General features: G+C 47.4%; 1 protein-coding gene across 1 annotated transcript; it reads left to right on the plus strand.

The window, feature by feature from the left end:
* Positions 1-6446: 6446 nt before the first annotated feature.
* Positions 6447-8246, plus strand: LOC125945019 (solute carrier family 22 member 13-like). Its single transcript, XM_049666566.1, has one exon. It carries the CDS (start codon positions 6447-6449, stop codon positions 8244-8246), a length of 1800 nt encoding a protein of 599 aa, XP_049522523.1.
* Positions 8247-22776: the final 14530 nt, after the last annotated feature.

The following is a 22776-nucleotide window of genomic DNA, read 5'->3' on the forward strand; positions in this document are numbered from 1 at the left end:
GGGAGTGAAGGGATGGAAAGCCAGGTAAAGTGTAGGGACAATGCATCTGTGTCATACAACGACAGAGCTGTTGTATATTTATTGAATACTAACATTCTTCATGCCGAAATGAAAATTAATGGTAGAGGCACGCATGTGCTACTGGACACAGGAGCGTCTATGAGTCTCATAAATGAGGTCCTGGCAGACAAAAGGGAAATCCGACAAGATAAAGCAGTGGAGGTGCAAAGTTACGACGGCATCAGAAGTCTTCTGCATCACTGGACAACAGTGATTGTTAAATACCAGAATCGGACAAACGAGGTCAAGGCACTTGTAATGAATGACGTGAATTTTTTTTTTCATACTGTCAAGGCCGGACATGAGGCGCTTCAAGTTAAACATATCTTGGAAAGATGAATTAACTATCGACTCAACTTTAGAAGAAAACTGCTTGGCACAAGAAACGCAGGCTAGGATGGTGAGAAACGCAGACGAGGTACTGACAACGTATCCTGAGCTCATCTGCATTGGAGCCTACCCTCCTGCGACTTCTTTCCTGGAAGTTCCATTCAAGCTGCGAGACACAAATGTAGTCCGCAAGAAGCACTAGCCGCTATCTCACGAGAAGAAAGTATGGCTCAAAAGCGAACTGCAACAAATGCTAGATGCTGACATCATCAGGCCTCGACATCCCCGTTTGCATTGATCACCTATAACAATTGTGCATGCCTAAGGAGGACGGTACTTTCAGGTTGTGCACGGACTACCGATTATAAACCGACAGACTTGTTTCCATTTCCTATGCCACGGATCGATGACATAATTAATGAAACTGGAGGATGTGAGTGGTTTTCGCGAATCGATCTCTGCAAAGGTTATTGGCAAATTCCTCTACAAGAAGAATACAAGAAGTTTACAGCTTTTGTTACACCGTTCGATGTGTACGAATACAACATGCTCCCATTTGGCTGGAAGAACTCGGGCGCCTGGTTTCAAAAAATGATGAACAATATTCTATCTGCTTTTACTGAACAATTTTGCAACGTCTACGTGGACGACATAATTGTGTACTCTAAAACAGAGGACTAGCACGCAAAGCATTTATCACAGTTTTTGGAAGCACTGAGTAAAGCCAAGTTGAAGATCAATGTCAGAAAAAGCGAGTTCTTCAAGCGGTCTGTGGTATTTCTGGGCAGAGTGTCTGACGGCCACACGAAAAGCACCAAAGCAGAGTCTGTCGAGAGGATAAAGACATTGCCTCGGCCGTACGATTTGCATTCATTGCGAGTTTTTCTAGGTCTGTCTGGACACTTTCGAGCCTTCATACCACACTACGCCACCATGACGAAGTGCTTGACATCTCTTACACAGAAAGATGCACCGTTTGTTTGGAATGAACATTGCGAACAAACATATCAAGCACTTGTCAACATCATATCTTCAGATCCGGTCTTGATACTTCCGGACTTTGAAAAACCTTTCAAGCTCTGCACGGACGCATCACTTTATGGAACTGGGGCTGTCCTCTACCAACGGGATGACTCACAGCCACAAGCGTGCCAACTCAAGGCTGTGGGTTATTACTCATACACATTTACGAAAGCGCAAGAAAACTACGCTACTACGGAAAAGGAAGCACTTGCAGTGGTAATGGCTGTAAGGTATTTCCGAACGTATCTTGAAGGTCGACAGTTCAAGCTGTTTACGGACAACAAAGCACTTACCTATCTTCTCAATCTCTCGCAACCTAAAGGCTGAATTGTGAGGTGGATCAAAGAACTGCAGCAATTCACATTTGACGTGACCCACAGACCAAGAGAAAAGCTACCAAAAGCTGATGCATTATCGAGGCTGCATATTTCACCGGCAACAAATACGGGAAAAGTGTGCGCCATCGACATCTGGGAGGGAACAGAGGAAATTCGACCACAGGGCGAGAAGTTTTACGTGCCAGAGACATGCCGGCCAAGAATCTTGCGACTTTACCACGACAGTGCCGAATCGGGTGGGCAAGATGGATTCTCAAAGACGTTCAGGAAGATAAGCCAGCGCTTTACCTGGGAAAGTATGAAAGAAGACGTACACGAATGTGTCCGAACTTGCCACCTGTGTCAAATGGCTAAAGCCAAATACAAACCTAAAGGAAACGAAATGGTAATTCCCACGTATTCAAGCGTACCCTTTGAAGTTGTCCACCTCGACTTCGCTGAAGTCAAAAAGAAGGGGGAAGGCGTGTGGAGGACGCAGGCTTTCCTTGTCGCCATTGACGAATGTACAAGAATGGCAGCAGCTAAATGTGGAAAGGAGGTTGCCAACTCTGTAATCGCCCTAATGGAACGCGTCATCTTCAAGACAACTGAGGTATTGACTCTAATAATGGACATGCTTTCCGTAGCGAAAAGCTCGGAAGATGGGCCGAACAGAGAGGCATCACTCTAAGGTTTTCGACTCCGTACCATCCGGAAGGCAACGCACTCGCAGAAAGGTTAATTCGTGACCTCAATAAGCATTTGGATTTATACCCTACCTTCCCTGGTGGATGGAAATGTGCCTTGGAAGCTGCAGTGACTCACCACATTAACACCTACACGGAGGGGTTGGGCTGCAGTCCATAATTTTCTGCAAATGGAACAAGTCCTTGGTTTCCTGCAGATCATCAGTTAGGATTCGCCGGCCGCGTTATTCTTCTAGAGACACCCAACACAGCCGAACAACAAATAAAATATAAATTTGGAATGAAGAGAAACTTCGACAATATGCACTATCGTAAGTTGCCTGTGGTTGAACCTGGAAGTTCCATACTGGTCAAGAAAGGACTGAGCGGCTCCAAGTGCCAATTTAGTGGTCCATACATGGTCACCAAAACGGTAAGCCAGCAAGGAATCCTCAAGTCAGTGTACTACGAGACTCCGGCGAAGACGATCGAAGTTAGCTCCGTTGGGAACATCATCCCGTACCATCCCAGGAGGGCTGGAGTCAGAGGCTCCGGAGAATGTGGAGTGCCGTCAAGACGAAGTCGAAGTGGCACGAGTACCGGAGGAGAAGAGGAGAAAGAAGAAGTTCGATAAAATGGAGGAACGAATTTATCCGTTTCCGTTGAGTTGTTTACATTTAGGTATAATTATATATCTTAGCACATAAAAGAAAAAATAAGATGAGGAGGAATAAACTTTATTTAGGGAAGTGAGCAGACGCTAAAATCGTCCGAGGTGGGCGGCGTCCCTAGTCCAGGATGCCGTGGGCCTGAGCCGATATCTTGGCCCTGCTCACCAGGCGATGCTGGTCTTCAGGGCTCGGGTTTGTCAGCTGGGCCTCCCACTGCTCGACGGTTGGTCTGGTGATGGGTGGTGTCGATGGGTTTTGTTGACATTCCCATACCATGTGGTAGAGGGTATTGGGCGCAGAGCAGAAGGCGCATTTGTGAGTATAGCTCGTAGGATACATGGCGTGTAGCAGGGTGCCGTGCGGGAATGTGCCGGTCTGTAGTTTGCGGAAGATCACTGCCTCTTCTCTTGTTAGCTTGGGATGCGGGGGTGGGTAGATCCTCCTGCCCAGTCTGTAATGACTCAGGATATCGGAATATCTTTTCGGGACGCTATCATGTTGGTCTGCCGGTGCTCGTGAACCCGGTGGGATAGCCCGGAGAATGTGATCTCGGGCAGCAGCGTTAGCCGCTTCATTACCCGCCAGGGACTCGTGTCCCGGGGCCCAGACAATGTATAGTTCTTGAAAATTGTCTAGTTTTTCGAGGATGCTCAGGGCTTGTTTCGAAATGCGGCCCTTTTGGTAATTTCTGCATGCTGTTTGCGAGTTCGTGATGACTGTGATGTGATCTTCCTCTCACTTGCCCGTAGTAGCTGCCAGGGCTATCGCCGTTTCTTCCGCGCAGTCGATGTCTGAAGTGCTTACCGAGGCTGCTGCTACCTCTTGTCCTTGGCCGTTGATCACGCTGATAGCGTGGGCCGCTCTGTTCTTGTACTTTGCCGCGTCGGTGTATCTGACTTCTCCTTGTTTTGATCCTTCGTAGGCCTTACGTAGAGCTTGCACTCTCGCTCGCCTCCTTTCTCTGTTGCATTCAGGGTGCATGTTTCTCGGTATGCTGGCCACCGTGATCTTCTCCCTCAGGGGCAGAGGAACCCGCTGTTTTCTGGACTCATATTCGACTGAGTAGCCCAGTCTTATTAGGGTGTCCCTGCCCGTGCTGGTGAGCTTGAGTCGCTCTATCTGGTTCGTCTTGTGGGCCTCTGCTAGTTCCTCCCAAGTATTGTGGATGCCCAGGCTGAGTAGCTTCTCCGTCGACGTTGTCGGTGGGAGCCCCAGTGCCAGCTTGTAGGTCTTTCGTATTAGGAAGTTGAATTTTTTTCTTTTCCACAAGAATGAACATTGCTTCCGTGTCAGGAAAAATAAATTATACAATAAAACACTCTGCAAACAACCATTTCCCTGTTGCTGCTTTTGCGATTGCAATATTACCACTCACGACACCATTACATTATTTCAGCGCTGACGCAAGGGGTGTCTCGTTCTACTCCTGCATTTATGTCGTATGCTGTGTTCTCGAGAATTCTCCTACTTATATATATATATATATATATATATATATATATACACTACCATGCTACATGACCTCATAGGACCAAATCGTACGATCAAGGTAAATGCATGCGCACCGGCGGAAAAATAACAGCACAGTCAATGCGCCAGAACACTGATGCCCCCGTGGGAAATACAAAGATTTCGGTTTTTTATGCTTATACACTGCAGCTGATTAGTTCTCGAGAAAATGAGGCTGACACATACGGTGCAATCTGTTAGTAAAAAAGAAAAAAAATAATTTTTTACTTACAGGCCGGGCCTGGCATACAAACGCAGGCCATGGCTAACCTTAGTAATGAACGCCTGGGCCCAAAAAACAACCCCGTGCAGTGCTCTACTATACGCACTAGCAGTTGTGAAGATGTTTAGTTAGGAAAAATGTCAAAAAATTTCGAAGCCATGGCTAGCACTTGCTGTCTCCAAGCCATTCGTTTCTAGTCATTGTGCAGACAGTCACTTAGAAAAAAAAAAGTCAACATCTCGAAGGCATTGCCAGGGAAGATCCAGGGCAGCCTCAACGAATTGGAGGGAACGGGGGTTCCCTCCAATTCCCTCCATAATTACCTTATGGCCCCGTATTGCAATTTACAAATTCTAGCCGCGGAGTTCGCAAGGCGGATTCACTTGGAACGAATTCTTAGGATGACACCAGTTTCGAGATATTAATTCCCCAACTTTGCGGAGAAATGCATTGGCGTTCCAGTTACTTTTGTGCTTCAATGCATAAAACGACGTTCGTTAAGAAAGTCGTGGAACGCCAACATACTTCGCAGTATGTAATTGGTTAAGTTTGTCTTGAAGTTGGTGCCAACCGGGACATTTTCAGTCAGTGACAAGGTCAAGTATGCGAAAGAGGCTCATCCATTTCCCCCTATCCCCTTGATGCGCCTGCCAATTATCTCCGCGTTTTAATAAATAATTCCTTTGCAATTCGCCCAGTGTCATCAACGTTATGCGTCTGGTTCGGGCCAGTGTCCTGGAAGACTAATAGTGCCTCCGTTGCTAATGGTATTACCATATGCATCGAACGATTACCTATAGTTTAATGACAATTTCATCAATGCAGTCAGGTAATCAGCCTATCTATTGCGATAGCTATTGTATGGACACTCCAGGCGAATTTTTGTCATCGCCGTGATGTTAGGTATAATGTCCAAGTGGCGATAAGACTCCATCGCGCCCCACGCGCCGTTTGCTGTGGGTGCGAAGAACAATGTGCGCGGGTGAGCCGAGAAGGATGGCGGTTTCAAGCTCGCCGCCTGCCCGCGGCGCGCCGTGAGTTGTAGGTCACGTAATCAAGCGCGTGCTCGAGGGGAGGGGGTGGCGAATGCGTCTCCTCCTCTAGCCCGGCCGTGGCTGCGCATTCCGCGCCTGAACGCATACTAAGGTCCCTCTATAAAAGTGTATTGAGGGACTTTACGCATACGCGGCCCGCGCGCCCTATCTTGGAGGTAATCTGCGGCGGGTACAAAGCATTCGCTCCCCGCTGCCGGCTCCCTTCATAACGCCAGCATTTCAACAGGGAGTGTTTGTGGCCATTGATTGAGATCTCGTCATGCTTGCCTATTCGCGTCAGAAACCATGTGTTGTGTGCTTTGATTTGTCTTTGATTTGTATTTGTCTAATACTATGCTATCGCTATCAGTGCTTGGCCTTTCTGAGAAGTTTGCGACTTTCTTTATCCTGCGGCGATCGCACGAAAATTCCTGTTTTTAGTTTTGAACTTATACCAGAAATTCACCTTGGAATCTTTCGTCATATTATCGTCCAATCCACTGCTGTGGGTACGTGGCATTAGAACGAAGTAAAGGCAGAAGAAGAAGAGCGAGCAGGTTGCTCGCACGGCTCACGGACAGCAGCGGGACGTCATGGACCTCTTCTCACGGCGTCGTCTCAAAGAACTCGACCTGCAAACCGCCGACTGCTTCGACTGCCACGACGCATTCGGCTACGGAAATTTCCAGCGAGGAATGCTGCTCGTGGCAGTTCTCTCCTCGTTCGTCATGAACTGCCACGCGATCGCGTTCGCACTGATCTCAGAAGACGTGGACCACTGGTGCCGGCGGCCACCTGGGCTGAACATGTCCACCGCCGATTGGAAGAGCGCGGCCATCCCGGTGGAAGCCGACGGGCGGTTCAGCCGATGCCTGGTCTACTCGAACAGGGGCGACGGCAACGACACCGCGGCAGTCGAGTGCGACGCCTGGGACTACGACGCTGAGCGCGCGCCCACCACCACAGTGAGCCGCTGGAACCTGGTCTGCCACCGGCGCTGGCTCAACACCGTCGCCAACATAGTGTACAGTGCAGGCTCGCCGATTCTCGTGATCGCGGCGGGGCACATGGCCGACCGCGGCGGTCGCAAGCCGGTCCTGTGGGTCTCGGTCTCAATGCTGCTGACCATATCGTTCGCGGGCTGCTTCGCCGACACCTACAGCATGTACCTTTCGACCAGGTTCCTCGCGGCCGGTTTCGGCGCGACCAACGTGGCCGTCAGCCTCGTGATGCTTTTCGAAGGGTCTGGCTACAGCGACCGAGTCTTGATGACCACCTTCGCCTCGTCATTCCCGTTCCTGCTGTCCGATATGTGGTCTCAGCTGCTTCGGCTGAGCTCGGTTCATCTGGCTTCAGCGCGCGTCAGCTGGTTTCTGCTGCAGGTCGTCCTCCTGGCACCCACTCTACTCCTCGTGGTCGCGTTCGCCATCACCCAGGAGTCGCCACGATGGCTCATCGCCAAGCGGGACCTGCAGGGAGCCGGCGTCGCCATGTTGTCCGCGGCCGAGGTCAACAATTTCGAGCCGTTCAGCATCGACTGGCTGATGAACATGTTGAAAGTCGAGGCTGTCAGGAACGACGCCATGAAGAAAGTCTACACACCGTCCAGCTCCCCCGGAGGCGACATGCGGCGGCGCGCCTTGGTTGCGCTCGCGACGCAAGCCGTGATCACTTTCGCCGCCCACGTGTTTCTCCTCTCGTCGGCAGCGACGAGCGTGAGACACCTCTGGTGGGCCTCGACCGGCGCCACGATGTTGAGCTACGCGATTCTATACGTCCTCGCAGCGCGGGCGGTCGCCATGACGCAGCTCCTTAGGGTCAGCCTCGTGACTCTGATACTCTTGGCGTGCTGCATGAGCGTCAGTGCCACGGCGGCCAGTCTGGCTCCGCTTTTGGCGGCGATATTCATCGCGGCCAAGACGATCGCCTACTTGGCAATCGTCGTGCACGCAGTGTACGTCGTCGAGGCGTTCCCCACACCAGTGCGAGTCACGGCGTTGGCTTGGGTGTCGGCCTGCGGCCGCGTAGGTGCCATCGCCGCATACCCGACGTCCGGGCTTCGAGACGTGGGCCGCGAAGATGTGAGCCTGGCCATAGTGGCGTCCTTGTTGTTCGCCACGCTGATGGCGTTTCGCGCGTTGCCTGCGGGGCAACCGTCCCAGAAAATGGTATCTCGCAGACCCTCGATGACGAGCAAAGCGAGCACTGAAATCGTGAAGCTCGTGGCTCGCAGGTCCTCGACGTCCAGCAACCCAACCATTGACGTCATGAAGGAGTCCTTGGAGCTGCCGCTGCCACCGAGCCGCAAGACTTCCAAGAGTCGTTCCTGCTCAACGAGCTCCAAGTCAAGTCTTTTCTTCCCGCCAGGGAAGGCGCAGCACGGACTCAGCTGAAGGATTCGACTGTTCTCTTCTCTCTTTGATTTGACAAAAGCACCGGCATTTATAAACCAACGTGTCGATGGATTTTGTTTAGCTTAATTTTTGCGTATTCTTTTAATTGTCGCCCTGTACAGCAATTTATAAATATACATACGTGGAACTATAGAAATGCCATTCGATGTCAGTCGATCTTCCTTGCGCTCCGTGGCCACACGTTGAATTGGCTGATGCGGAGTTTGTTCTGGACGGTTTAACAAAACTATAGGTGTTCAGTCAGAAGCCGCGTTCTAGTGAGCTGTGTCATTTGCTAGGGGGAGGAGTGACATATATGCATTCGAGCATTTGGTGTCGTAGAGTTGCCTAGCCGTTAGCTCGTCAGACGTTGCTGTGAATTAAAAGCGTATATGGCGAAGCTGAAATATTATAGTCGGTTAACAGAAATGGGTGAGTTTGTGCTCATGTGCGATCAGATAAAACTTAGTTGAAAGTTAGTGCTGTGTGTGTGTCTTCTTATTCTTGGTCCCTATCGTGTTGCGCTGCTCTATGTCTATTATGAATCCAAACCAACTAGCCCGGCAACGTGCCCTAGCACATATGGAAACAAAGCGATGCATGAGCGGAGGTCTGTCTGCGGCGGCTGCTGTGAATCGCGCCCACGCGCTGCCTCTCGCGATCTCCCGATTAGCGGGGCAGTCGAGCCACACATCGCTCCGTTTGCAATGTGCCGCACGAGACAGATTGTCCGCGCCAGCCAAAATATCGCGAAATGAAAACACGTATAGAGCGCATGCTCTATACGAAGTGTATAAGCATTTCCTCATGGTCCGTGGCATCGGGGAAGCTGAATCGGGAGTTTTTCATGTTGCTCTACAATTTTCTCATTGACGCTTTTCATCTAATTATAATATTTGAGAAGTTGATTATTAATTAATACAAATTATGTAATTAGGCGGAATGGAAAAACTGTCCAGCTACGTGGAATTTGCATATTTTAAAATCTTGCTGCATGACAGTTGGGACATGCTCATATTTCGCATTAGGGACTATCGTAATCGTCGGTGAACATTTTTTTAACAGCAAGCTGTTAAAGCTAGAGGAGAAACATCCAAAGTCCGCAGAAAACTCCGCGCCGTTGCCTAGCAACAACCAAGCCACAGCTGTGCACCACCTGGCCGACACCACCTAGATAGCACAAGGCCTACGCACTCCGATTTATGACGTCATGTTACCTGGCCCGTCAAAATCACTGTTGCTTACGCGGGAGCATATCCCCATTAGATTCTATGGCAGTGGGGCCAGGTAGCATGACGTCATAGATCGGAGTGCATAGGCCTTGTGCTATCTAGGTGGTGTTGACCTGGCCCAACCTCGCCTAGCCGCGCAGGCGCCGAAGCAGTAGCGATGACGTTACCTCGCGTTTCCTAGTAACCACCGGTGCAGGCAACGTTTATAGATACTTGAAAAAGTATCTATAAACGTTGGGTGCAGGTGCGCGCTCGCTTCGCCCGACACAGACATGGCTCCGCCGAGCTCCCGCCAGTAGCTGCGCGCTACTGCGCCTGCGCCGTGACGTCATCCCGGCGTGTCGTCTGCTGCGCGCCGCCCGTACACTGTGCATAGCATTCGCCCCACTTCCTTTACGTGTGCTCGGACTGCAAGTGCTTCGCAAGCCGTTCCCCGATGCCACGGACCATGAGGAAATGCTTATACACTTCGTATATATACTTAGCATAACTTGGCATTACTTCGTATAACTTAGCATCACTTGGCATTACTTCGTTTAACTTAGCACGACCAGCTATAGGAACCGGTCAGCTCTGCTGTGTTAGTCTTGCGCCACTAGTGCAAGCTACCCCGATTTTTTTTTTTGAGTGAAATTGAATCTACTCGGCGGGAACCCGACCAGCAACCGACCCAGGCGAAACCATGGAATGGTCTGCGAATAAAGCGAAGCTAGCCGACCTAATAAACGTAAAATTGCGTGTATCCGCGGGCTTCTTTCACGCTCGAAAAAAAAATTATGTAGCACGTTCTGAGCAACAGAAAGCTGAATCGGGAGTTTTTCATGTTGCTCTACAATTTTCTCATTGACACTTTTCATCTAATTATAATATTTGAGAAGTTGATTATTAATTAATACAAATTATGTAATTAGGCGGAATGGAAAAACTGTCCAGCTACGTGGAATTTGCATATCTTAAAATCTTGCTGCATGACAGTTGGGACACCCTGTAAATGTTTCGATCATTCAACATTGGTCGAAAGAATGCAGGCTCTCGCTTTAAATTTTTAAGGACAGGATGTATAGAGCTTTTTGCAAGAGCAGTCAGCGCACCGCTTATGCCAGGGGCCGCCTCAGGCCCGCCGCCATTGAACGCCTACTGAATCGAACTATTGAAAAGCCTGCGCACGGCTATGGTTACAGCCGTGGCTACACGAAAATGAAAACACTTCGTCCGTGGGAAATCCAAAATGATGTCCCAATATCCGTGTGCCATTTCTGAGAGAAATGGGACATTCGCCGTACGTCTAATTTTAGATATCCTACCATGGACGTCGCATATAAAGGATATTGCTTCGGGACATTTTTCGGCCCACGCCATAGGCGCCGACTACGGGGGGGCTCTGGGGCTCGAGCCCCCTCCGGAATTTTCCTGGGGGGGCTGAGCCCCCCCCGCCGGTCAGTACCGGAGTTCTGTTGCCCACATAATTTGAGGATTCTCTTGCAGGGCCTCCACATTTTCACTTTTGTTGTGGCTAAAAGCTTATGGCACCATTGTTCGCGCGGACGTGCACGGCTTTTAATTTATACTTTCGCTTTATTTCGGCAAATCCTGACAATAGGAGGGCAAGCACATTAGAAGCACCAGCGGCGGCTACCTCATCCGTGTTTCCACACTTTAAGCATTTTTTTAAAATTTCCGCTGAGAACACCACGCACAGACACAATATATTTAAATATATACAAAGGACAAAGTTTATTATATTTTTTTAAAGAGAAGGAGGTAGCCAACTAAATGGATAGCCAATACCTAGAAAATGAATGTGTTGATGTAAGTTCACCTCGATTCAAATTACTTTGCGTGCTTTTTTGACCCTGAAAAAAACCTGCAGACTTCAGTGACCCATTCAGCAGAGTCTTCTATCATCGGCGTGTGAAAAGCACGTGAGTGATATGTGTCTCAATATTGATTTCTCTTTCCAGTAGGCAATGATATAACGAGTGGCGACAAAATAAAAGAAAAAAAAGCTCTTCTAATTATTTACAATATTTACGCATTAGGGATGGAAACATCGCCTCTTGCATGCAGAGGCCATAAATACGGGGTGTTTCAGCCAACACTTCCAAAAAATTTTTAAAGGTTGCCTGTGGCAGATCGCACAATTCTAGTTCATGAGCTGGTCTACTCGAAGAGGTGGACATTACTTACACAAAAACTTGAAATGCATAATCGACTAATTAAAAAATCACCAATTAGGTTTTTAACATATTAACTTATGTATGACCCGTGTTGTAATTTACGAATTCTAGCCGTGGAATTCGCAAGGCGGATGCACTAGGAACTAATTCGCAGGATGGCACCAGTTTCGAGATATTAATTCCCGAACATTGCGGAGAAATGCATTGGCGTTCCAGTTACTTTTGTGCTTACCCGCCGTGGTTGTTTAGTGGCTATGGTGTTGGACTGCTAAGCATGAGGTCGCAGGATCAAATCACGGCCACGGCGGCTGCATTTCGATGGGGCGAAATGCTAGAACACCCGTATACTTAGATTTAGGTGCACGTTAAAGAACCCCAGGTGGTCTAAATTATTCCAGAGTCCTCCACTACAGCGTGCCTCATAATCAGATCGTGGTTTTGGCACGTAAAATCCCATAATTTGTTCTTTTCATACTTTTGTGCGTTGATGCATAAAACGTTGAGAAAGTGACTGGCACACCAATGCATTTCTCCGCAAAGTTAGAGAATTAATATCTCGACACTGGTGTCAGCCTGAGATTTAGTTCAACGTGGATCCGCACTCCACAGCTAGAATTTCTAAATTGCAACATGGGCCATAAGGTAATTAGCTAAAAATTTGATTGGTTAATTTGGTTAATTAGTTAATTTGGATTATGCATTTCAATTTCTTGTGCAAGTAATGCCCGCCTCTTCGAGTAGGCGAGCTCATGAACTAGAATTGTACTATCTGCCACAGGCCACCTTTAAAAATTTTGGAAACTGTTCGCTGAAACACCTTGTATATAGAAGTCACGCAGTAACCGAAATGATGCCAAGCCTGATTCACTCAAAATCAGAATAAATATAAGTCTAGAAATCATGCGCAGCAGCGCTTATACTCGGACGCAAAGTACTAAAAAAATAAAAAAGAGTGCAGTTTAGCCGGGAAGGCGAAGCAGTATTAGTGATAGCGAAGTAGAAGCCAATTACACGAAGGAAGATTCTTACTGTGTAAATCCGTGTAAGGATCGCACCGGTGTAAGGGCCGCACCCATAACTTGACAGCCAATATTAAAAAAAAAAAAAAGACATCCAGCCGAAAAGCAATCGCGTTCCGTGCGCTGATTCTGATCGGGCTCAACAGCGAATTGTCGCGCGCAGCGTACTTTCGCGCGTCGCTACTGGATGTCGAGAGGAGGCGATCGCGGACGTTTACGGCGGATTTCATACTCGTAGTTGGAAAAATGAGGTCAAATGGCCCGGTCCCATGAAAGGCTCGTCAATATCGCGGCAGAAAAGTGTGGCCCTTACACGAGTTATAGTGGCCATATAAGTTGTAAACATTCACCTAAAATTAAAATAGTAAGCATAGTGGACATAGTAAGCACGGACCATGTAAACCTGTAAATACCTCACTGGATGACCTCGAGCTTTCGCTTTCACAACACAAGCATTGTGAAGAACGCCGGCAGCGGAGGCGAGCGGTTCGTACAGCCGCGCGATTCACCACAACTCTAAAAATTAGATTCATCATCATTATCTGCCTATTTTTGTGTCCACTACTGACGACTTCTGTGAGTGATCTGCGATGACCTTTGTCTCTTAACTCTACAACACTAGGGGTGCCGAAAGACAGCCCAGCAAGGAAGACAGCACGCATGAAGCCATCCTTGGTCGCCCTTTATCATTGCACCCACCAATGATTACCAACAATTAGATATGGCACGCGGGCAGCAGTGTAAAGTCATTCACAGCTACGGCAGGGCTAGAGGAGAAGACGCGGCTCTCCTTCCCATTCGCGTATGATTACGTGACCTACAACTAACCCGAATATTGAGCGCGTGGGAAATAATGCCCATCAAGCCGCCAACCTTTTCGGCTCACTGTTACGTGCTTTTTTCCACCCACAGAGTATGGGCGGCATATGTATGTCTTTTGGATTTAATGCGGAACATCGTGGCGACGACAACCGCGACAATTTGCCTGAAGAGTCGATTTAATTGCTTTCGCCAAAAAAGCTAGTCTAGAAATAGAAAATTGTCAACAGACGGTACATACATACATACATACATACATACATACATACATACATACATACATACACACACACACACACACACACACACACATATATATATATATATATATATATATATATATATATATATATATAGTGTGTGTGGGTAAGTTTCGGAAAGCTGGTCGGGCCCCAGCCCCCACCGGTAAAATGAAAACTTTCCGCCTATGGCGCACGCATGAATATAAGTTGTGCTCCCAGAGGCTTTGTCTTTCTGCTTCCTTAATAGACCGATCCCACCAACCAATCTGCGCATGCGCCGGTTTTCCGGAAGTAGCACTACCACCATCTTGGTTGTAGTCAACTGGTCAACCACACCACCGCAGCCCGCGCTGGTTGAGTACTGCGCACGAGCTTCGCAGACATCTCTGCGACTCTACCACCGAGAAACATTCGTCATGTATTTTAAGAAATTACATCGGCTGTTCATTGCATCATGCCAGGCGACGCTTGAAAAGTGCCTGCTGCTCTTGCATTTCGGTTGTTACCCGCTGATTACGCGTTGAGTATCGTATTTGTTAGAGCTTCGTTCGACCGCGTACATGCTGATGTACGCGGTCGTTTTGCGTTACTATTTTTGCACACGTGCATCTCGGTGACTGCAACGTTATGTTTGCTTAGCGACGGACATAATAGGATTTGTATACCTGTTGGAGGCAGGTTTTGAAATGCGGCGCCGTAACTTTCGTGCCCTAATGACGCTTACCTACATGGGTTTCGCGCACGACTTGCAGACTTCGGTATGAGCGATATCTAGAAGTTCTTAGGTAAGCTAGGCGGCGTTTTTAACATAGAAACTCCGATAGCCAATTATCGCCAAGTCATCGATAGCCAATCAATAATCGATCAATACTCAATAAATACCGGAAAATTCTGGGGATGACTTGCTACTGCTTAGCCTAGCCCAAATACGCAGCCAATACCTTGCGATAGCCAATCAATAGCTAATCAATCAATAATCAATAAATTCCGGAAAATGCTGGGCATGACTTGGTAGTGCTTAGCCTAGCCCAAATACGTGGCCAATACCTTGCGATAGCCAATCAATAGCTAATCGATAATCGATCAATAATCAATAAATTCCGGGAAATTCTGGGGATGACTTGGTACTGCTTAGCCTAGCCCAAATACGTGGCCAATACCTTGCGATAGCCAATCAATAGCTAATTGATAATCGACAAATAATCTATAAATTCCGGGAAATCTACGTACACAGGTGTTTTCGCATTTTCCCCCCATCGAAATGCGGCCGCTATTCGTCCCCGTGTTTCTTCTAGCGCTGTGTATTACCAGTACAACCTATTAATCCGTTGGATCCACGTCTCTCAAAGCTTTCGCTCTTTAGGAAACACATAGAATCCGAAGCCTTTCTCCCTTGTGTGGTTGTTGTAGCACCCAGGAACGCAGCAGGTCAATCCACCCATCGCACGATGGCTCTACACAAACCATAAAAATTGCCAAAAATCGTTCGGAAACAGGACGACGCACAGGCACTCCGGAGTCCGGCGGCTGGAGCGGCCGGATGACTACAAGTACCAGCATGCACCGCGGCAGCGGTGGCGTCGTGAAACTGGCCGGTGGGAGTTTTCTCAAATGTTCAAATTATAATCCGAAGCTATCTCTTGTCCACTTCTCACGCCTACATCGTGCTTTGCATATTTTGTGACGCAATTTACTCTGAAACCTCCAGTTAGTCAAGATGCATTGAAGATGCCGCCGGGCGAGTGGCATCTTGGTACACCACCGAAATTTCGGGAAAGAGGGGGGGGGGGGAGCACGTGACCGGTGTGCCCCCTCCTGGCTACACCCCCTACTTGATCGCGTCACAATATAAGTGCGCTTGTGCACTTATAGGCGATGTTGAAAAAAAAAAAGTCGCAATTTCGCCCGAAAGACGACGCATCGATTCTGATAGCAAATTAGTGGAAGGCATACAAAGTTACGATAGTAGTTTTATCAGCCGTGTAAACTTGTAAACATCGGCATACTAAATCAATCAACAGGCATGGTGTCACGCGCGCACAAGCAAACATGAACACATCTCGCTCGATGACCGCGTAAACTCTAGAGGTTGGATTGCGCAACATGTTGTCGAAACACACAGAAGAGAAACACACGCCACAGAACGCCATAGGCGGAAAGTTTTCATTTTTCCGGGAGGGGGGGGACTAGCTTTCCGAAACTTACCCATATATATATATATATATATATATATATATATATATGTGTGTGTGTGTGTGTGTGTGTGTGTGTGTGTGTGTGTGTGTGTGTGTGTGTGTGTGTGTGTGTGTGTCTGTGTGTACCGTCTGTTGACAATTTTCTATTTCTAGCTTTTTTGGCGAAAGCAATTAAATCGACTCTTCAGGCAAATTGTCGCGGTTGTCGTCGCCACGATGTTCCGCATTAAATCCAAAAGACATACATATGCCGCCCATACTCTGTGTGTGGAAAAAAGCACGTAACAGTGAGCCGAAAAGGTTGGCGGCTTGATGGGCATTATTTCCCACGCGCTCAATATTCGGGTTAGTTGTAGGTCACGTAATCATACGCGAATGGGAAGGTCTTCTCCTCTAGCCCTGCCGTAGCTGTGAATGACTTTACGCGGCCGGCGCTTATGGGGCCCGCGTGCCATATCTAATTGTTGGTAATCATTGGTGGGTGCAATGATAAAGGGCGACCAAGGATGGCTTCATGCGTGCTGTCTTCCTTGCTGGGCTGTCTTTCGGCACCCCTAGTGTTGTAGAGTTAAGAGACAAAGGTCATCGCAGATCACTCACAGAGGCCGTCAACAGTGGACACAAAAATAGGCAGATAATGATGATGAAACTAATTTTTAGAGTTGTGGTGAATCGCGCGGCTGTACGAACCGGTTCGTTCGCCTCCGCTGCCAGCGTTCTTCACAATGCTTGTGTTGTGAAAACGAGTGCTCGAGGTCATTCAGTGAGGTATTTAGAGGTTTACATGGTCCGTGCTTACTATGTCCACTATGCTGACTATTTTAATTTTAGGTGAATGTTTACTACAACTTATATGGCCACTATAACTCGTGTAAGGGCCACACTTTTCTGCCGCGATTTTGACGAGCCTTTCATGGGACCGGGCCATTTGACCTCATTTTTCCAACTACGAATATGAAATCCGCCGTAAACGTCCGCGATCGCCTCCTCTCGACATCCAGTAGCGACGAGCGAAAGTACGCTGCGCGCGACAATTCGCTGTTGAGCCCGATCAGAATCAGCGCACGGAACGCGATTGCTTCTCGGTTGGATGTCTTTTTTTTTTTTTTTTTAAATATTGGCTGTCAAGTTATGGGTGCGGCCCTTACACGGGTGCGATCCTTACACGGATTTACACAGTAAGAATCTTCCTTCGTGTAATTGGCTTCTACTTCGCTATCACTAATACTGCTTCGCCTTCCCGGCTAAACTGCACTCTTTTTTATTTTGTAGCGTTAGCTACACTGGCCTAGCCAAGCCCGTTTCGTGCGGCACATCAAGAGCCGTGCTGCGCATGCGCAAGGATCAGTGATGTCACACGGCTTGCGCACCGGAGCCACCGGAGCCGGCACCTCTCGCGCACTCCGCCGCCGGTCTGCGCATTCCAGATGAGTGACGTCGTAGCCGTGGTAGACGCACTGGCGCCGGCGCGCGCTCGTCTTGCAGTCGCCGTCTGACACTGCGCTGGAGCCGCTGCGCTTCTGACTGGCGTTGGCCAGTGTGGTATAGCCATGGAGAAGGAGAGCGCAAATGCTGCTCAACAGCGCAGAAGAACGGAGAAGCTTGACTCATCGGATCCCGAAGTAGTTGCCTGGCAATTAGCGCTTGAGCGTAGGAGGAATGAATACATGTGCCACATAATACGTATACCGCGTGTGTGTCATTGGAGCAGCAGTAAGCATGACAATCAAGCTAATCCTTGACAATCTAGACAACCAGGAAAGCTAAGAATAATCAGCTGAACCTTTGCTAACGCTACGTATATCCTGGCATAGCCGAGCTAAGCCACTGCAACTTTTTTTTTAGTACTTTGCGTCCGAGTATAAGCGCTGCTGCGCATGATTTCTAGACTTCTATTTATTCTGATTTTGAGTGAATCCGGCTTGACTTCTATATACAAGGTGTTTCAGCGAACAGTTTCCAAAATTTTTAAAGGTGGCCTGCGGCAGATAGTACAATGCTAGTTCATGAGCTCGCCTACTCGAAGAGGCGGGTATTACTTGCACAAGAAATTGAAATGCATAATCGGCTAATTAACCAAATTAACCAATCAAATTTTTAGCTAATTACCTTATGGCCCATGTTGCAATTTAGAAATTCTAGCTGTGGAGTGCCGATCCACGTTGAACTAAATATCAGGCTGACACCAGTGTCGAGATATTAATTCTCTAACTTTGCGGAGAAATGCATTGGTGTGCCAGTCACTTTCTCAACGTTTTATGCATCAACGCACAAAAGTATGAAAAGAACAAATTATGGGATTTTACGTGCCAAAACCACGATCTAATTATGAGGCACGCTGTAGTGGAGGACTCTGGAATAAATTAGACCACCTGGGGTTCTTTAACGTGCACCTAAATCTAAGTATACGGGTGTTCTAGCATTTCGACCCATCGAAATGCAGCCGCCGTGGCCGTGATTTGATCCTGCGACCTCATGCTTAGCAGTCCAACACCATAGCCACTAAACAACCACAGCGGGTAAGCACAAAAGTAACTGGAACGCCAATGCATTTCTCCGCAATGTTCGGGAATTAATATCTAGAAACTGGTGCCATCCTGAGAATTAGTTCCTTGTGCATCCGCCTTGCGAATTCCACGGCTAGAATTCGTAAATTACAACACGGGTCATACATAAGTTAATATGTTAAAAACCTAATTGGTGATTTTTTAATTAGTCGATTATGCATTTCAAGTTTTTGTGTAAGTAATGTCCACCTCTTCGAGTAGACCAGCTCATGAACTAGAATTGTGCGATCTGCCACAGGCAACCTTTAAAAAATTTTTGGAAGTGTTGGCTGAAACACCCCGTATTTATGGCCTCTGCATGCAAGAGGCGAGGTTTCCATCCCTAATGCGTAAATATTGTAAATAATTAGAAGAGCTTTTTTTTTCTTTTATTTTGTCGCCACTCGTTATATCATTGCCTATTGGAAAGAGAAATCAATATTGAGACACATATCACTCACGTGCTTTTCACACGCCGTTGATAGAAGACTCTGCTGAATGGGTCACTGAAGTCTGCAGGCTTTTTTCAGGGTCAAAAAAGCACGCAAAGTAATTTGAATCGAGGTGAACTTACATCAACACATTCATTTTCTAGGTATTGGCTATCCATTTAGTTGGCTACCTCCTTCTCTTTAAAAAAATATAATAAACTGTGTCCTTTGTATATATTTAAATATATTGTGTCTGTGCGTGGTGTTCTCAGCGGAAATTAAAAAAAGAATGTTAAAGTGTGGAAACAAGGATGAGGTAGCCGCCGCTGGTGCTTCTAATGTGCTTGCCCTCCTATTGTCAGGATTTGCCGAAATAAAGCGAAAGTATAAATTAAAAGCCGTGCACGTCCGCGCGAACAATGGTGCCGTTAGCTTTTAGCCACAACAAAAGTGAAAATGTGGAGGCCCTGCAAGAGAATCCTCAAATTATGTGGGCAACAGAACTCCGGTACTGACATTTTAGCGGCAATGGGGGGGGGGGGGGGGAGGCTCAGCCCCCCCCCCCCCCCCCCCCCCCAGCAAAATTCCGGAGGGGGCTCGAGCCCCAGAGCGCCCCCGTAGTCGGCCCCTATGCGCGCTACTTGCAACTATCGATTTACTTGTCAGTGGAATAAATACAGGAAGATACTCAAAAGGGGAGAGCAACAAAAAACTTTCCAAAAAGGGCCATCCACCAATACCAAGCCGGCTTTGTACATTATCATTTCTGCTGGACTCGACATCGCAAAAAAAAAGGGGGGGGGGGATGAGGACACACAATTTCAGATTAGTGCGTGAGGAAATCTATATTTCTTTTGCACTTAGGTAAACGGATGGCATGCTTACGCACATACTTCCCAAACGCGCAATCTCAGCGGCTTCGATTATCTCTCGCGTCATTTGGCTGCTATCTTTGCTCACAATATTGCATTTCTTAAAGAATGGCCGGCATCCGCAATTTCTACAATGTATCCCAGGGTGTCCGGAGACTGCTCTTGAAACATTATAATCATGCTCCTTTAATCTTTCGTTCAGACATCGTCCGGTCTGTCCGATGTACTTTCTGCCGCACTGAAGTGGAACAGAATATACCCCTCCCTCAGTGCAGTCGACGAACTTCTTTAGACTTTATGTGTTGTGTTTCACAGCCTCGTTTCTGTGTGGCACCTGGGTTTACCTTCGCACACATGCTCAGCAATTTTTACGGCGCGGAAAACACCACTTTTACACTGCATCTTTTACCAATTTTCTTTAGACGGTGCGCGATCGAATGAATGTACGGCATCACCACTATTTTTTCACCTGTGCTTGGACCGCAAGGCTCTCTCCCAGATAATGGTACAGTGACTAGAATGGGCCGGGTGCCGGTTCCGACTTCCTTGAGCAATGATTGTGCCACCGATACCAATACATGGAAAGGATAACCTGCCGCCGTGAGCCTGCGTGTTTCCTTCCGAAAACTGTCAGCAATGTTATGACGGCACGATTTTTGTAACGCGTTTTTGTAGCGAGACTTCACTATGGCTCGTTTTACGACCTTCGAATGCGCGGATCGTATCGTATCCTTGGCGCTTCTGGATCTCAGGCGTCCGCTCGCCGCTACCGATCACGCATCCACGTGGTCGTCCATGCCACGGCGCTATTAAAATGCGTTCCAATTTGCTTTGCCGTGGAAGTATGGCGCGTTCACGGTGATTGGCCAAGGCTAGAGTGTACTAGATAATGGTCGAGTGGGCCGAACGGCGCTCTCCCGCTGAGGCGCCGCGTGTGGAAAAATTTTGCGAGGGCGCTGCGAGCGAACTGGACTGGGGCGGAGACGCGCTCCGCGGCATATTCAACGCACTTTCGCTGCGGGCGCCGAGGCCGATTGCGCATAGTACGCTCTTAAAATAGTGCTTTATTTCAACTGCAAATTTATGTTTACACCATCTTGCCAAACATATATATTTGTGGCATGGATTATACAACGCGTCGTCTTCAGTTTTGTTGTCGTTGTCAAGCGCGTCGTCTGCTAGCGAGCGCGCGTTCGCTACGCGGACGCTGGCGGCGCCCAGTTTTTCTCGCAGAACGTCTGTGCAGTACATTTGTTTTTATGTTTTAGTTGCTTTGGTGCGCTCATGACTCTTGACGGCGGGTACCAAAGGTAGTTTCAGTCAAGTGAACCATTGTTTTTAACACTGTCTTCTAAAAGCAACTGGCATCTCTGCAACATGAAGCTACGTACGAAAATTTTATTATTGATAGCGTGTCATTTTACGCGCGCTTCTTGTCGGTGGATATTAATCGGGAACAATGATCGAAGAAAACAATATGAAAGTGAAATAAACCAGGTTTATTAGCTGCGTGGCGCGAAGAATGACCGATGTATTTCTACGTAATTAAATCAAAGGGTACATTGAGAATGGTACAAATGGTACAGTTGCATACGAAACATACGTATTAGTGAATACTGCACATAAAACTCTCATTCGCAGAAATAATATTCATAGCAGGCAATTAAAACTATATATATATATATATATATATATATATATATATATATATATATGTGTGTGTGTGTGTGTGTGTGTGTGTGTGTGTGTGTGTGTGTGTGTGTGTGTGTGTGTGTGTGTGTGTGTGTGTGTGTGAAAATGTTATTGATATGCTGTACGATGCCGAACAGTCGTTTCCGTACGAATGTAACGCATAACCGCACTATTGCAGTCTCAAAGGTGAGAGACCGATGCAAGTGCGGACTGTTATTCCGAATGATTGTGCTGCCGGAGAGTTGTGGCTGTTGCGCAGAGGCGCAGTTCCTGAGAAAATTAACGCAGGGGTGTTAATAAGTCCGGCTAATAAGCTGCTAATAAGCCCTGATAATAAGTGTAATAAGCTGTCATTCAATATAAATGCCCCGTTTTGGGGCAGCCTGTAAATCTGCTAACTTGATTCAGGCAAGGAAAACTTTTTTTTTTTGACAGTCTCACCATCTTTGCAACCCATTAAAACTGGGTGCCCCATGTGGTACCACACTTATCTTCTTGAACGAACGCAGCAGATCTACACATATCTGTACGTGTACGTGAGGTATGCCGTTTCTCTAATTGCTACATTATTGTCGTTATGATAGTGCGTCGAATAACTGAAAGCAGCCGTTTATAATATACAAGTTGCTTAGTTGAGCGGACAGACATTTGGGAATGTCATTACATTTATGTATGAAATATAGGATAAGCGTAACATGTTTTTTCTCGGAAATCAGACTCGAGAATAATTTATTTTGTTTACACTCCTAGCAAAAAGACGAAGAACGAAGCCACCTGTCTTTTTTTTTTTTTTAGTTCAAACAAATTTGTGGGTTTTACGTGGCAAAACCACGATATGAGTATGAGGCACCCGGTTTAGATTTCCCCACCTGGGGCTTTTTAACGTGCACCTAAATAGAAGTACACGAGTGTTTTCCATTCGTTCCCATCGAATTCCGCGACGGATTGAACCCGCGAGCTCCAGTTTAGCAACGCAACGCCGTATATCCACTATACCGGGTGTTCGAAATTAAGGTTTAGGGGATTTTTAAAAATCTCCTGTGGCAGTTAGCACAATTCTCATTGATGAGCTGGGTTATTCGAAGAGGCGGACATTAGTAGCACGAGAATCGAAACACCTATTCAACTTATTAACAAAATTGATTAATGAACTTCTTAGTTAATTACTTTACGACACATATTGCAATTTACGAATTGTAGCCGGTGAGGTTGCAAAACGCATCCACTTGAAATGAATTTCCAGAATGACACCAGAATGACACCGACCGCGATAAATGACCCCGTACCCATTACTCCGCATTCTGT

This window comes from Dermacentor silvarum, chromosome 4 (genome assembly GCF_013339745.2).
Source record: "Dermacentor silvarum isolate Dsil-2018 chromosome 4, BIME_Dsil_1.4, whole genome shotgun sequence".
Lineage (NCBI taxonomy): Eukaryota > Metazoa > Arthropoda > Arachnida > Ixodida > Ixodidae > Dermacentor > Dermacentor silvarum.

Coding starts and splice junctions, on each gene's coding strand:
- LOC125945019 (XM_049666566.1), top strand. CDS start 6,447: ATGGACCTCTTCTCACGGCGTCGTCTCAAAGAACTCGACCTGCAAACC.